This window comes from Trichechus manatus, unplaced genomic scaffold, assembly GCF_000243295.1.
Source record: "Trichechus manatus latirostris isolate Lorelei unplaced genomic scaffold, TriManLat1.0 scaffold00085, whole genome shotgun sequence".
In the NCBI taxonomy this organism is placed as follows: Eukaryota; Metazoa; Chordata; class Mammalia; order Sirenia; family Trichechidae; genus Trichechus; species Trichechus manatus.
Window position 1 is genome coordinate 3,855,983 of NW_004444021.1, and position 17,378 is coordinate 3,873,360.

Consider the following 17,378-nt stretch of genomic DNA (forward strand, 5'->3'; position numbering starts at 1 on the left):
CTACATCCTGGAGTAGTCCTGCCTAAGATCAAGACTAGTCCAAGTGGCTGGACCAGGATGGAGCATACAGGTGAGGGTCAAATGATCTAGTCTGGGTAGCAAAAAAGGGCATAGAGTCTAGGTACCAAACACGTCCTCCTATCACCTCAGACTATGTAACCGTTTAATATAGCCTCTATCATAAGGAGATATATATTTTCTAGGTTTTTGATTTTTAGAGATGATTACTTAAAAAAAATTATTTCATAACTTCCACTATAAACAAATAGAACTAAACAAAATATATGTTTTGAGAACATGATAAATAAAAAAAAAAAAAAACATAAAATCTGACCACTCTACCAGATTTCATGATTAGGCTATTTTCATTCTGGTGAATTTACATAAAAATGATTTTTATTGTTTTCTCCTACTCCCAGTTTTACTTCTTAAGATATTTTGAGAAATTTTTCTCTGGTTACTTAATCACAAATAACAATATAAAATGTCATATCATTTCAGATATGCATCCTTAATAGCAATTAATCAACCTGAAAAATGCATTTTTAAAAATTCATCTCATTTTATAATATGGTTTTTTTTTCTGAAATCTTTAACATAATCATTTGGACTCATGGTATCATTATACATCTTCTTCTCAAAATAATATTTTATCCTGCAAATTCATTATAATATACATCAAGTAGCAGAGTGAGAACTATTTCTTGAGTTGTGTCCCATCTATTCAAAGAGTAAATCAGGAAATAAATTCTATCAGCCAAAGGCTATTATCCATAAATGGCTATCTTATAAAGTTAAGAAATATGCTGTACATCAAGCTTTAACCAGTGGTGGTTTACAATGGCAGCAAGTAAAGAAGAGAAAATCAGAGACTCACCTCACCAAGAAAGTCATTGGAAGAAAATCTATCATAATCCCAGACTGTCACCTCCAGTGTTTTCTTCTTGAGCTACAGTTTAAATCAAAATATCATTAACCCCATTTTTTCATCATAAACTTTTCATTACATTCATACAATAGGCCCACTTATTTTCACTTCCTTGAATCCTTTCCTTCTATGTAAAAAATACTTGAAATGTTATAAAAACTATGTGAACTTATATTAAATGCTATGTAAAAGCTCAATGATTTTTGTAATCCAGCCTAGTGTTTGAACATAAGGGACTTCATTATTTTGTGGGAAAAATGGTAACCTTTATTTATTTCCTGTTGAGCCACCTCCTCCATTTTTAAAAATAGAAAGCAGAATCTATAAATAATCTTTAAATAACATGAAATTCATGGGTTATAACACTATCTAGGATAATTTAGACAAACTATTTGGGTTATAGTTTGTTGTTTCAGTCAAATGTCAAAAAATATGAGAGCGTTGTCTCACTTCTTCAGGTGAATTTAACTCATTTGAAATCCAAGATTACAATCTATATTTAGTTTCAATTTCATCATCTAATTATTAATCTTTCAGAGGACAACTTAGAAGCCTCATTTTAAAAGACAACTTATATAAATTGTTTTATATGGATGTCTTCTTCCTGTTCTATCTGTACTATTTTCCTTCGGTATTCAGTCTTCTAAACTATCAATTATTTTCTGTTACTCATGTAAAGTTATGACATGCAAATTTCAGAAGTATATTAGTGCCACTTTGTCTAGAGTCACTTATTTGTGGTGATAACCCTTTATGATAGTCATCTTTATGCCTATTTTCTTCTGTACAGTTTAGCCCCACAATGCCAGGCCCCACGTTGGAGAAGAAATGAGATCCTAAAATGTCGCTTGAAATAAATTTCTGTGCATTGAATCTTAATTTTTCCTTAAATTCTTTATAAAAACCAAAATATAGCCAGTTGGAAAATATTTTCCCCAAATGTATAGCATATATGGCCAGTCTATTTGAAGCATTTGAAATTTTGAAATAATCAATAGAAAATTTTCTACTAGCCTTCTTATTTTATCTATCTTTGAACTTTACCTTTCACTGGCTATATTTCTTACATACATTTGATGCATTTTTTTTTTTTTGTAAAAGAGATATGGATTCCAATCATTCAATAATTTTGCCATCACTATTCATATATAAGCCTAAATCTGTCACATAGAAAGTAATTATTACATACCTGTTCCATGGAGATACTTTTATAAATTACTGTTTGATTCCACTCAGGATTAAGACTTTTCTGAACATATTTAGTCCTTCTCTTGTACTCAGCACTGAATTGGAAGAAAAGAAGGAACAGTTATCTTGATTATTTACCTTAACTGATGACTTTAGCACCAACCTGAAGGGCGTGCAGACTTTCCAAGATAACATTTTGTTCTGAATAACTATACAATCATCTCATCGTCTTCATGTCTTAAAACTTATTTTCAACTGAATGCACAATGACAATTTTAAAATATGTGATGTCTTTAGTTTTATTTACCCTATTTTTTTAAGCAAAGTTTGTAAGTATTCTACTAACTATACTATATTTTTAATTTTAGAAATGTTACTCTTTCCTGAATGCATGAGATAATTACATGAACTATATGGTGACATTAATGTCTTCTTGTCCCACAAATAATAATTTAGTATTTACCTTCCCAATAGTTTAACATCTAATTATGTAAGCAAAGCTAGACGACCTCTCAATCAATTTTCGCTATAAAAAACTGCAATAATTGTTATTGACTGAGAAATGGATGAAGAATGGCTGTTGTGATAGCTGAGATTTCGTGAACATTTTTTACCTTATATTAAAAGTATATTCTGACATTCTTGGTATAGTATTTAATCTACCTATAAGATGATTTTAATTAAATATAAATTCTTGATTCATGCCAATAGCCTATTATAAATGATGAACTAAACCTAATTCCTTTCTCATTATTAAAACTTGAGCCATTTGAGTTTATCCCTAACTATTCGATCCCCTCTGAGTAAGTCAGAATCTTAAATCCAACATGTTTAAAAGGCAATTTATTTCCAAAATCTGTCCTAATCAAGCCTGGCAGAATATCAACATCTGGCACTTACCAGCTAATGGAGTCAAAATTAGATTACTGCTGTCTGCTATTAGTCAATGGTGCCCACACAGACAAGGCGTTTCTCGAACCCTCACTGCCATTTTCCGGATTTTCTTATTAAGCTTATGTATCAGGTTCTAGGTAACACTTTAGGTCTGGTGGAGTCCCGAACACCAACCTACTTGTCTGGAGTTCTGACACTTGTCTGCACCTCACAAATTACCTTTGCCTGAGGGGACTGAATCCTGACCCTAGTAATCTGTCATTCTATTCCAAATTAGGGCCAGAACTAACTGCTATTATATTCCTGATCTCAAGTGTTGCTACATCCTAGAATGCCTAGTATTGTCATTTATTCTAAATAAAACTTGAAAATCAAACTCCAGTTCACTGCCCACTTTTAGAGGTGGCCCTATAGTCAAGTGCTGTCTTCCCTCTCTCGTTTTAGTCTCTCTCCTACCCACTACGTGCAAGGGCAGGAGTTCTCAACAGTGATTGCCTATTGGGATCACCAGGGGATCTGAATCCTCCTCAACCTCAAGGACAGTCTGATTTAATTGGTCTGGGGTAGACTTGAGTATTGGGATTTTCAAAAGCTACTCGGTAAATCTAATGTGTTGCCAACCAAGATTGAGATTTACTGTGTTTGAGTTTCATAATACCTCATATTTGAGCCACTGTTAATTGAATTCAATTTAAAGAATGAAACAGCACTATTCTCACTTCTAACCAATCCATTTGAATTTACAACAATATATAAAAGCAGGGTTTCACAATTTTATCATACAAGATGAATTGCAAATATTAATTTTGGAGAAGTACATAGGCAGTGAAATAAAGAAATAGGAAATCTCATAGACCATTGATGAAGTATAGAAATTTGTATACACGCCTTTCAGACAGACTTGTCAATATTTAGTGAAATTCAAGTTCATATACCCAACCACCCAGAAAATGCCATATCTACTTATTCCACTTCTATTATAGAGAAACTCTCCTACCTGTACAAGAAATTTGTTCAAGAACGTTAATTGCAATATTGTTTGCAATAGTACGCAGCCAATAGGAGAATGAATAAGTACGTTATGATATATTCATTCAGTAAGCAATAGTTAAAATGAATTAAATACAATTACATATATCAAGATAGATAAATCTTGGAAACAAAATCTTGAACAAAAATTCTGCAGAATGAATGGGAATCATAGTTTCTTTGTATGGAACTTTCATAGAATTATGTAAAACATTTAAGGTCTTGATTCTTTAATTTAGTTTTCCTTTACTGGACTTGATATATATAGGGTACATCTCATTTTATAAGCTCTGTTTATCTGGGCAATGATGTGTTTATTGTTTGTTGCTTTATTGGTCTCCATGCTCCCGGAGGACATGGTTGTGTTGTCAGTTCTAACCACAGCACCTAGCACATAGATTGTGATAGATAAATGTTTGTTGAGTGGATCCTTAACACATGCTTGCACTTTTTGTTTTTCTTTAAAATTCATTAAGTTTTGAACTTCATATTTTAAATATATACACACATATACCTGACTTAGATAGAAGAAGTAGTTTGATATTCTAACAAGGGTGTGAGAGAAAGTCCAGTAGAGACTGGGCTTCCAGGTATTTTGATAGCGAAAACTACTTTTAATCAAAGTAAAATTGTATACTTATTAACAGGAAAACATTTGCACTTTGCCAAACAGTATGGTGAGAGAAAAACCAGAAAGAGATCCCTCAGATATGTTAATTGTCATCTCAATTGTTCAGGGGCCAAGTATTGGCTTCATGGACTATTGAAGCTTTTTCCCTGTCTTCTTGCACCTCATCTTACTCGACATTGCCCTTTTAGGGTTTAGGAAAATATTAATCAAAGGGTGGGAAGAGGAAACTAATAGAATAAATAAAATTGGACCACTGTAAAATTTTATTCATCTGTTAGGAGCCGGATATATCTTTGTTTTAAGAATGTATAACATTTTACTATTAAATAAAAATTGTTTGGTTTTTCTCTATGGCATTAAATAATTTGGAATACAGGCAGTCCCTGGGTTATGAACATCTGACTTACATACAACCATAGTTAGGAACCAACCCCATAAAGCCTATCAGGAAAAAACTGACTCAGTGTTCGCCCCTGCCCCTGCTCCTCTCCCCTGACAGGCTACACTTCTGCGTGCACAGGTGCTGCAGTGGGTCCTCGTGCTGCCGTTGGCAGCAGACAGGCCCCTGTGACATGGTACACGCAGCCCCAGCCTGCAGAAGCGAGCGAGTAGCCCATGTGCACCCGTCTCACTCGAAGCCTGGAAAGGGCTTTCCCCACTGTCCGCGGGCCCCAAGCAGCACCGCTTTGCTCCACATGGGGGCCTGCAGGTGGTGGCAACTGGCAGGTGGTGGCAACTGGCAGCTGGGATGTGGGTGCCACACTCTACATGTTCTCCAAGTGCAATCGTTCATGTACCACACTGGGCACAGCTGGGCCTCCGTAGCTCCCCCTTACCCAGTTCTACTCCACCCCATCCCACCAGGCCCTCCGTGCTGCACAGCCCAGGGCCATCGCAGCACCTCTCTGGGCTTCTATGCCCTTTACCTTACACATGTGGGATTTCAGTATTGCAGGGGTTCTTGGCTTTTTGGTGACTTAGATTCCTGACTTCTGTAGGTCCGTATGGTTTCCGGGAGATTCCATGGAGAACTTCAGAGATGAGTTTCCCTAAGGATCCTCTTCCCAAGCCTTGGGCCCCTGGCTCACTCCTAGCACATCCTGAAGCGGCACTTTCTCCCTAGCACCCGGAGGCAGGGGCCTCGTAGTTGGTGCATGGGGTTGACAGGTCTGGTGAGGAGGTATTGGGGGAATGATCTGTCTAGTTCCAGCACCATCCCACCCACACCCCCAACCCTCCCTGAATCTGCTGAGAAGGGTTCAAAACTCAGCAGAAATGCAGCTGGGTGGTACAACATAGATTTTTTTAGTTTGGAATTTACAATAAAGTATCTGATTGGTCTCAAAGATTTTACAGAACAGAATCTTCTGACTATTTTGGGTTGCATTTGTTCTGTAGATATCTCTTCAACCATGGAGAAGGTACATATAATTGTCCGTAATAACAAATGGATGCTACTTTGTGATGTGCATCAAAACATTATTATTGTTATTACTGTATTTTTATGTTAAAGATGTTTTAGTGTATCTGGAAATGTTCCTTTAATTTTTTTTATACATTCAAAGGTACACTACATACTATATTCTAAGACAAACTTTTGACTAACTAAAGAACCATACCTAACTGTTCCAATTCATGTACAAATTCGACTTAAAAAGACAGATTTAGGAAAGGGACTCATTCATAATCTGAGGACTGCCTGTAATTCTGTAGCCCAAGCATTCTGTATCTCCTTTTTGCAGAGATAACTCACCACTGACTAAATATTGTTTATTATAATTACTAACAAGAATAATAGCAGCTACCATTTATTGAGAGCATATTATGTCACGGATTTTATGCTTATCATTTTCCATATATTATGCCATTTATTTCACAAAAACTGTGGAGGGAGGCTATGATTATTCCTATTTAGCAGCAGAAGAAACAGTTTTAGAGAACTCTGATAATTTGTAAAGTGGCCGGTCTGAAATTCAAACCCAAGTTCTTCATGACTTCGCTCTATGGCCTCCAAAGCCTAACTTACAATGTGTTGATATCGTTAGCACCTTGTCATTATAATTCCCTCTCACAGTGACAATTCTTGAAGATATAATAAGAAATGACTTCTGATCTTCTAAATCATAATCCAAGACATCCCATACTCTTTCAACAATTATTTGTATTTACAAAACATGCTCTTGTCTAAGTTAAATGTAGGCAATCACTGTCAGTCTGATAATTTCCCTCCAGTTTCTCTGGATAAAAGACAGGGAGGTTCTGAATAATGTGATTGATAATGTATGTTATAAAATGACACTATCTCTCTGAAACAGAAGTAATTTTTGTATCAGTCTAAGAGACATAGATGGCATCCCATGATGAGAGAGCCAGTTATAATAAGGTACCCATTACAGTGTCAAAACTCACTGCTTGCCATATTGTGTGGCTGTAAGGAAAGGGAAAGTTTCTGGGCACTAGAAAGCCTGTGGTGACTAATCCTGTTCACTGATATATTTAAATATTTATGCCTTTAGAAATTAGAAACTGCCTCTTTTGGGCAATAGCCTGCCAGGATTAGTAGAGATTTCAAATTTTATTGTCACATACAAAAGCAAATGCTGTATCATTGCTATTCTGGGTGGGATTAAAATTCTCATCACCCTATTGCTACAGATGGCACATGATTTACCTCCTCAACCAAATAACACATTTAATCTGTAATGCAAATAAGAGACATGCAAAAAGTGCTTTTGGCTATGTGTTATGAACTAGCCTTATTTGACAATGCAGTGATACCACATGTTATAAGCTACACCAGATAACAGTTTCCCACTATTGTCAAACAAAGGAGGGTGCTCATATGTTGCTGCCAATGCACTAAAGCAGGCATAATATGGCATCTTATATGGCATAGCAATAACTTTGTGGTGCAGCAGGTATAAAGGCACAGAATTGTTTCAATGTCAGGCCCAAACGAAGGAAAAAGACCAGACACCCATTGTCTTTAAGATGAGATACACACCTAGTACTAGACATCCAGGAGATCACTTAAATCCTTTTGAAAAGTAACTCTCGATGTCTTTATTTGTAATAGAAGACCCAGGAGAATTTATCCATTGCCATTGAGTTGATTCCGACTCACAGCGACCCTATAAGACACAGTAGAACTGCCCCCAGGAGCAGCTGGTGGATTTGAACTGCCGACCTTTTAGTTAGCAGCCAAGTTAAGCCATGATTATTACATGAGAGGATAAATGGACAGATTATAAATGAAAACTAAGCCATCGACTGCTAACCGTAAGGTCGACAATTCGAAATTACCAGTGGCTCTGCAGGAGACAGATGTGGCATTCTGCTTCCGTAGAGATTTATAGCCTTGGAAACCCTACAGGGTCGCTATGAGTGAGAATCCACTTGACAGCAGTGGATGGAATTTCAGGGTGATATTATTTTCTTCTTTTGCATTTTTCTATGTTTCTAATGTTTTCTGCTTTTCTGTGTTCTCTTGCACACATCTGCTAAGCTTATTTAGTAATGTTGAGGTCAGAACAATTTACTCAATAGCCTAATTCAACAGATAGTAAAATGCAGAAAAAATAAAAGTTACAACTCAAGTTGAAGTGCAAGTGAATGCACATAAAAACGTAAAACGTAGAACTCCAGACATAACGGCATAGCTTAACACTGAAAGATAACCAACTCTACCTTGCATTCTGGACAACCATGACTTGACTGCATTGATTCCGAGAGCAAGAGTGAAGGATACAACAGGAAAGTAGAAAAGACAGGAAGAAAAAAGTTAGGAACAGAATAAGGAAGAAAATATAAGAATAATAATTAGAGGAGCTAGTTGGAATCAACTTGATGGCAACGTGTTTAGTTTGGTTTTTGGTATACCATAAATGACATGAGACAGAAAATAACCTTAGAACTAATGTAAAAATAATACCTAACATGTAAAACAAATCACAAGTTCTTGGACACTGTAATAATTAGTAGTAATTAAATGAAAAAGCTAGGACTTGAATAGGAGAACATACTGGCTGTCTTTGGGCCAAATCCCACCACACAGGCATGTTTTGTTTGACAAATTACATGAGAATGGCTTTAGGTAGGACACTCACTCTCTATTTCACTGCAATCCCCACTATTCCCTGTTATCCCAGAAAGGATTAATGTACTAATGTTACCTGCCTGCCTTTCTGGTTATTCTAGTTGGCAACACTTTAATTGAAACATATTCTGTAGTTAATAAAGGATAGGTGCTCCCATATAGTATAAAAGATGATTCTCCAGGATGTGTTAGAAAAGATAGAAAATAAATGACACTGTCTCATTTTCATTCATCCATTAACAAATACTAACTAAAGTCAAAACCCTTTGCACTGATTTCTTCTTGTCTCATTATGTTGTCATTAATAACAATGACAGACAAATGACCCAAATCAAAGGCAGAGTGAAGTTATTTTATTGTTGTTGTTGTACCAAAAATCCAAACCCATTGCCATCAAATCGATTCCAACTCACAGTGACCCTATAAGACAGGGTAGAATTGCCCTGGTAGGGTTTCCAAGGAGCAGCTGGTAGATTCAAACTGTGGACCTTTGGGTTAGCAGCCAAATGCTTAACCACTACACCACCAAGGCTCTGGTGCCATCATATTCACTTTTAAAAAATGTAGCCAGATTACAGTTAAAACTAGTACATAAAGATATAAATTAATTAACATAAAATAAAAACTCCTTTTTTCTGAGCTATATGATTTGTTGGTAATCTCCATATAAAATGATCAAGGGTTTTTCAAAACTTACAGTAAAATAAAACTAGAGTAACAATACCAAGAATTCTAAGTTTCTAAATAAAATTATTGAGAAGGATGAAATTAAAGGCTGTATAGTGAATTTGATACAGCACCTTGCAATTTTCAAATTATTTTCTAAGTCTTCTTTAATTTATTCCCCTGACAAACTAAAAGTTATGCCTCTGTTACACTGGTGCTATCAATATCAACAAGGAAACTGAATCTCAAGTTGGTGATCTGCCTGTGGTTATATAATTAGTAAACAGCAGATTAATGCAATGTATAAACCCTATTAGGATCCTGTTTAAACAAACCATAGTCAGAGAACATATGTTATATGATTTCAATGCTTTTAAATTTGTTGAGATTTGTTTAGGGCCCAGAACATAGTCTATCTCGGTGAATGTTCCATGTTCACTGTAAAAGAATATGTATTCTGTTACTGGTGGGTGGAGCCCTGGTGGCACAGTGGTTAAGAGCTTGGCTGCTAACCAAAAGGACAGCAGTTGGAATCCACGAGCTACTCCATGGAAACCCTAAAGGGTTGCTACAAGTCAGAATGGACTCAATGGCAACGGGTCGTTGTTGGTTGTACTGGTGGGTAGAATGGTTAATAAATGTCAATTAGGTCATTAAACCAACTAGAGAAATATATAACTAGGTTATATATGATATTATGATTATTTTAAAATATGAGTTCTTCTCTTTTAAGACTATATACTAAAATATTTGCAAAAATGTTACAATAGCTGAGATTTACCTCAAAATAATCTGGATGGGGAGTGAATGAGGGTAAAAATGAAACAGGTAGCGATAATTGTTGAAGCTGATTGTTAGGTATATGGTGGGTAATTATACTATTCTATCTATTTCTGTACCATGTTTGAAGTTTCCAATTAAAAAGTAATATTCAAATGTCACTTCCTAAATTATATGAAAAATGAACAAAAAATAAAACCAGATTCTTCAAATTACCAACTCAGAATTTTTTTTATTATACCTCCATTTGTTGATTCCCTATGGTTCTATCACACTAATTTGGCTACCCTAAATTGTTCAGACGAGGTAAAATTATCCATAGAGTCTGAAATCACTGTTTTGAAATGGCCCTTGAGTACTGACTTATATACCAAAACATAACAATTTGCATTCATTATGTGAAAATTAAACATCTTCAAAGGGTACTTGCTTTATATAAACAACTCATATATCACACAAGAGATTCAAGGAAGTATTTTTCATTTATCTACCAAAGTCAGCATTTCAAATATTACACTTGCTTTTTATTATGTTTTAAACATTGATTTGAAAATATGGTTATAAATAAGGATAAAAACCAAAACCAAACCTGTTGCTGTCAGTTGAGACAGAGTAGAACTGCCCCACAGGGTTTCCAAGGAGCATCTGGTGGATTCCAACTGCTGACCTTTTGGTTAGCAGCTGAGCTCTTAACCACTATGTCACCAGGGCTCCATAGATAAGTATAGAAGCCTTCTAATGAACATTAATATATTGGATAATATACATGTCCTATAAAAAGAAACAATAACTTATGAGTCTTTGAGCATTGGTTTCACAAATAAAATGAATTTGGGAGGTTAAGCCAATTCTTTAAAATCTGCCACAAATAATTACTTAACTGATTTCACAGTCAATCTGATTGGTCATTGCAGGAATGGTTTCTAGAATTGAAATGCTGGTTTGATCTCATTGTGGCAGGGTCATTGCGATGATGTTTTCCCAGAATGCTTAAAAGGTAATTACAATGTATTTTCCACCTAATCTACTAACTGGAAATAAATATATATGACATGTGGAGAAAGTTAAGGAAAGGATAATAAACTCAATTAAGTTAACTATAAAGATTGTCTTTGAAATTAGAGTCTAGGAAACATTATCCATATTTTTAAATCATGTGATAAAGGCTATTTTCTAGAATACTTAGAAGACATTGTTTCTTTACTTACCCTCGCCCAGGAAGAAGGTACACTTTAACAAAAGGGTCAGAATAACCATTATTGTCTCGAGGGACAAGGTTTCTTGCTTGGAGGATATGTATTATAAGATTTCCAAGATCATAGTTGATTTGAAGCTTTAGGGGACAATAACATATTTGGTTATTTTTTTAAATATGTAGTATATTATCATTAAATATTTGCCAATATCTTATCATCATTATTATTTTTTTAATATCATAAGTACCATCAACTCTCATTTCCTTTTTATTTGAAGCTGAACAGACTAGTTAATGTCTGTTTTAATTGGGAGCTCTCAGGCACATTTTAATTGCTAATAAAGGTACTGTTCATTCTTTTCATGGTGAAAGTCCTAGGCTGTCTGAAATTCATTCAGAAGGATAATAACATAGTGAATAATACTTGGATTTTAAAGTAAATTTCTACTCTTAGTAAATTAGTAACTGTTGTGAATGTTCATTAGCACAACCACTGGGACTTTGAAAATAAATTAACTAATTGATAAATGTGTCAGAAAAGGTCATTTGAATTTCTCCAAAGAATTAGCAGTGGTATGGAAATGTTTTTTAAAGATCAATCTGTCAATGTTAAAATGTAAGAATATTAAGGAATGCATCCATTTTATCCCTGCCTACATTATACTATCTTATGTTAAACCTACATTTTCTCTTTCTGTGCGTGATTTTCTAATACAGTAGAAGATTTGAGTAATAAAACTTTGTTTTTTAATTTTAGAAGCTGAAGGGGAAAGAAGAGGCATTGCCTCATAGATGCTCTCAAGGCTGTTTCACAATTGTCATTGAATAGTCAACATTTACAATTGGAACATATATTTGGAAAAGCCTGCATAATTCAATATAATTAAATTAATTTTTCTCTTTCCAAATTGAAAGATTCTTTGCCATCACTTCAAATAAGCCTTAATTCCATTTGATGCTAGTTTTGTTTATCAACTAACAGAAAGGAGGGATTTATATTTCAAATGGGGAAAGTCCATAAAAACAAATACTAGTATTTTTTATAGTTCATACAAAATGGAGTTGTGTCTATATTAAAAATGGAATAGTAATTTAGATGAGTCAAATTTTCATTTATAATTTCATAATTAAAAATAATTCCTCACTCTAGCATATTTTTGATCTGATTTTTGTTTCTTAGCAGAAAATTAATCTTCAATTGTCTTTCTCAATCCAGAAAAGCCCAGAGTCATTCTCAATATCATGAGAGCAATGTGAAACATTAAGCAAATGGCCATAGAAGAAAAGGATAAATGAGAAAAGCTTAAAACTGCAGTAACTGTGTGTTATAACAGGGTATTGGAACATTTAATATGAAATAATCTCTAGCTAATTTCACTGCAATTTCAAACAACTTCAAATTTTTAATTAAGGACACATTTTCCCTCGTTCTCTTCTTTCTCTGCCAACATTAGAGTCCACTTAATGGATGCAGCACCCAAACCAATTTTTTTTTGTTGAGATGAAAACTTGCAGGCTGCCTAAAGTGAATGCTTTTCAGATTTTGCACTGTAGGGTTCCAGAGAACGCTTAGAGTTTCTCAGGGGTGACTCCCTAGAGAATAGGGAGTGTCCCCAGCATTCCTCTACCAAAATAGCTCCAGTGCTAGCAGGTACATAGCTTGGGTCCCTGCCTAAGTTTTCGTTTGTAATTAAGTTTAAAAAAATAAAAAAAAATAATAATCAAAATCATTATCATAAGAAATATCTCAAGAGGTCACCCTACCATGTAGTGGCTAACATTCCTAGGCTTGTGTTCATGATATTTTTAATTTAGTCTCAACTTATATCTATAGAAATATTTAACTGTAGCAATGCTGATCTTCCTCATTCCATTACTCTCTTGGTAGCAGTACCTTTCCTTGAACCATTTCTTCTTCCAGGAACACACTTCATGTTTCTGTATGTTTATCCTCAAATTAATTCAAATCTCTGTTATCCTTTGTGAACTCTTTCATGAAAATCTCATCTACAAAGGGTTGGAGATCAGCTGTGACTTACTGCTTCTTTCCCTTATCTAGAAATGCTATCTTCAAATTGTTATTATTTTATATTATGTTAATTCTTTCCTTTTATATGACTTTTTTAAATCTAAGCTGAAGTACTTTTTTGAATTATCTAATACATAGTTTTTCTAACATTTTTTGGCTATGACCCACAATAAGAAATACAATTTTATGTTAAGGTACAGTACGCAAACAGAAACACTCATAGAGAATTTTTAAAAAGGTTATTTGTTCTAATTTTTTTTTTCTATTTTTCTGGTCACAATCCCTTGAATTGACTTTATAAATTGGTTATGAAAAACTGAGCTCTATAGCAATTGTTCAGCAATAAGTTAGTGACTGTTGTATAACAATTAGTGAGTAAGAAAAGAGGAAAATCTTAAAGAGGAACCTTCAAATTTTCAGGAGAATCTGCCATTTTTGCTGCACATTCAATAAGCATAAAGTAACTGAGGCATAAAACATATTGACACTGCCAACTTGCCAGGCAGATTTCAAAGCATAAAATTTCATAGGTATATATCTCATAAAGAATAATATATGTATTAAAATACTATCCTATAAAATAACACTTTCCTTTATAGTTCTGTATGTGCTGTGGAATAGTTCCAATAATGCAGAAAGAGTCTAACAGTGTTTATCATTTTATTAGACCATTGGAAAAAACAGTGAAAAAAGATGATATAATGATGACTTTTTAAAACTTTCATACCTGAATTTCCCCCGTAATTGGATGAGAGACAACCTTTGTTGCATCAGTAGGCTGCAATATTAAAAAAAACACATATTACATTATGGATAAAATTCTATCAGATATATTATTTCAACTTCCTTCTGAAATTAATTTCCATTTGGTCAGAGCACGCTGCCTGGCAAACATATTTCATCCATTTGGCTGCTTCAGAATGTGGTATTTACTCAGACTTCTCAAGACATGTTTAATTTTTTAGGTACATAAATCTATTTTTCCTTTTGCTAAGCCTGTTTTGAAGCTATAATTTTATACCAGCAGTAATATATTTTCAATTACTCAAGAAAATACAGAGTTTTGGTTTAAAGTATTTAACTTCAGTCTTTACAGGTTTTAAAGACTATATTTAAGAGTAATGAAAAAAAAATGTTTTTATACAAGGACTGCCCTGGAATAGAGAAGGTATAAGTCCTTTCCTTGTATTTGTTTTCTGGGTGCTCAGCAGCACCGTGCTCCCTTCCAGACTGAAGGACCCAGGTAATCTCTTCTCAATAGTTCACACTCCTTAATTAAATTTCCATGTCATCCCATATAAGTCCCCATTTCCTTAATAACACTCTCAAGTTGCCTTAAAACAGTCAAGAAACTGATCTGGTAAACAAATTCATACTGCTGAATAAATGACTGATTGCTGATTGGTTACATGTCAATGGAATATTTGTAAAAAAGGCTAGGTGCTGTTCGTGGCCCTAATTCTATGGTAAAATTTCAGCCAATGTGGCTCCTAGGTAGGGGAAATATTTACTAAAAAGGCAGCCACCTTGCCACCCTTCAAATTAAAGCCCTGTCTCCTACATGTACACATGCTAACCTTGCTTTCATAATCAAGGAGGAAAAGAAAGATCCAAGGTCATATACTGTTTAGGTTGATATATTTGTTCTTCTACCTTTTCCTTTATATTTTTATACTGGAAATGAGAGCAGTCAAAAGAAGACAGCTATATTCTAGGTCTTGGTCTGTGAAATAACTAAGAAACAGAATTAATATAAGACACGTAAAATTGTGCTAAGTGTAATTTAAAATAGTTTTGTTTTAATACATTATTTTACAGTAGCAAATTTTATAATTCAATATTTCAGTTGGTTTAATATCTGATAAAAATACAAAGAATTTAAAACCATAATTTCCCAAGTTAATATCTGGACATGAATTACCTAACTAAGGTGTATGTAAGCTTCAGACCATCACTTGGTGTTTCTATAATCTCTCAGTATAAATGTTTAACATTGTAAGCTTTGAAGAACAAATCAAAAAGGTATTTCTTTCTATGCATACAATATTCTAAATATATCAATAATTATTATTAATTTTATTTATTAATTAATATATTCATTCATCAAAATGTTTCAAGAAACTCTATTCCTGCTAAAATTGAAGGTAAAGCAAAAAAAGATAAATAGGAAATAGGCCTTCTCTTCAACACTATAGTTTTGACTCTCTAGTGATTATGATTTTTTAATTAAGTGAAAACTAACTCAACATGAGTCAAAGGCCTAACTGTAAGATCTAAAATCATAAAACTCTTAAAAGAAAACACAGAGGTAATGCTTTGAGATCTAGTTTTCGACAATGGATTTTTCAATATGACACCAGAAGCATGAGCAACAAAAGATAAAATAGATAAATGAGACCTCCTCAAAATTAAAAATGTTTATCAAAGGGCTTTATCAACAAAGTGAAGAGACAATCTACAGATTGGGAAAATTTTTTGGGACTCTTATGTCTGATAAGGGTTTAATCCAGAATATATAAAGAAATCCTACACACAGCAGCAAAAAGACAAACAACCCAATCAAAAATGGGCTAAAGTCTTGAATAGACTTTGCACCCAAGAAGAAATACAAGTGGCTTATAAGCACATGAAAAGATGTTCAAAATCACTAGTTATTAGAGAAATGAAAATCCAAATCACAATGAGATATCATTTCATGCCCACTAAGATGCCCATGATTAAAAAATGGAAAACAACAAGTGTTGGAGAGGATGTGGAGAAACAGGAACCCTCATACATTGCTAGTGGGATTGTAAAATGGTATAGTCACTGTGGAAAACAATCTGGCAGCTCCTCAAAAAGTTAAACACAGAATTACCAAAAAACCAAACCTATTGCTGTCAAGTCAGTTCTGACTCATAGCGACCTTATAGGTCAGAGTAGAACTGCTCCATAAGGTTTCCAAGGAGCAGTTAGTGGATTTGAACTGTCAATCTTTTGGTTAGAAGTCAAGCTCTTAACCACTAAGCCACCAGGGCTCTGTGTGACCCAGCAATTCTACTCCTGGGTAAATAGCCAAAGAATTGGAAGCAGGAATGCAAACAGAAACATGTACATTAATGTTCATTGCAGCACTATTCGCAATAGCCAAAATATGGAAACAACCTAAACGTCCATCAATAGATGATGAATAAACAAAATGTGGTACTTAAATAGGGTAGAATATTACTCAGCCATAAAGAAAAATAAAGTACTGATATATGCTATAATATGGATGAACTTTAAAAACATCATACTGAGTTAAATAATTCGTTATAAAGGGACAAACATTGTATGATTCTACTTATATGAAATATGTAGAATAGGCAAATGTATATAGAGCTAAGTTTATTAGTGGTTACCAGGGGATGCTTTATAAAAGTCTTCAGGGATCTGCAGGTGGCCAAAGTCAAAGGCACTCTCCTATCCTCATCTTATTTTTTTTAAAAAAAACTTTAGTGAGGTATAATTCCTCATTGTATTTTAACTTTCTATTGCATTTAAAAGTTCTTCACTTTCTCATTCCTTAAGAAAAGGATTTTATACCTTTCCTCTAGGTTTTCAAATTTGTTGGAGTATAGTTTTTCATAATATTCTGTTATGATTCTTTTTATTTCAGTTGGATCTGTTATAATGTCCCCCATTTCATTTCTTACTTGGGTTATTTGCATCCTCTCCTGTTTTTCTGTCAGTCTGGCCAGTGGTTTGTCGCTTTTGTTGATTCTTTCAAAGAACCAGCTTTTGGTTTTGTTGATTCTTTCTATTGTTTTTCTATTCTCTATTTCATTTATTTCTGCTCTGACCTTTATTATTTCCTTTCTTCTGGTGGCTGTGGGCTTTTTTTGCTGCTCTCTTTCTATTTGTTTGAGTTATGTAGTTAATGTTTTGATTTTGTCCCTTTCCTCTTTTTTAATATGTGCATCT

At 34.1% G+C, this 17,378-nt stretch overlaps 1 protein-coding gene across 1 annotated transcript in view; it reads right to left on the reverse strand.

Annotated features, from left to right (window-relative positions):
* PCLO (piccolo presynaptic cytomatrix protein) overlaps positions 1 to 17,378 on the reverse strand; it is a 381,008-nt gene that overhangs the window by 54,349 nt on the left and 309,281 nt on the right. The window contains exons 14-18 of the mRNA XM_004381474.2: positions 14,164 to 14,214; positions 11,421 to 11,545; positions 8,358 to 8,384; positions 2,118 to 2,211; positions 878 to 949 (exon numbers count right to left, since the gene is read on the reverse strand). Coding sequence (XP_004381531.1) covers positions 878 to 949; positions 2,118 to 2,211; positions 8,358 to 8,384; positions 11,421 to 11,545; positions 14,164 to 14,214 — 369 coding nt within the window. The remainder of the gene's footprint in view (positions 1 to 877; positions 950 to 2,117; positions 2,212 to 8,357; positions 8,385 to 11,420; positions 11,546 to 14,163; positions 14,215 to 17,378) is intronic.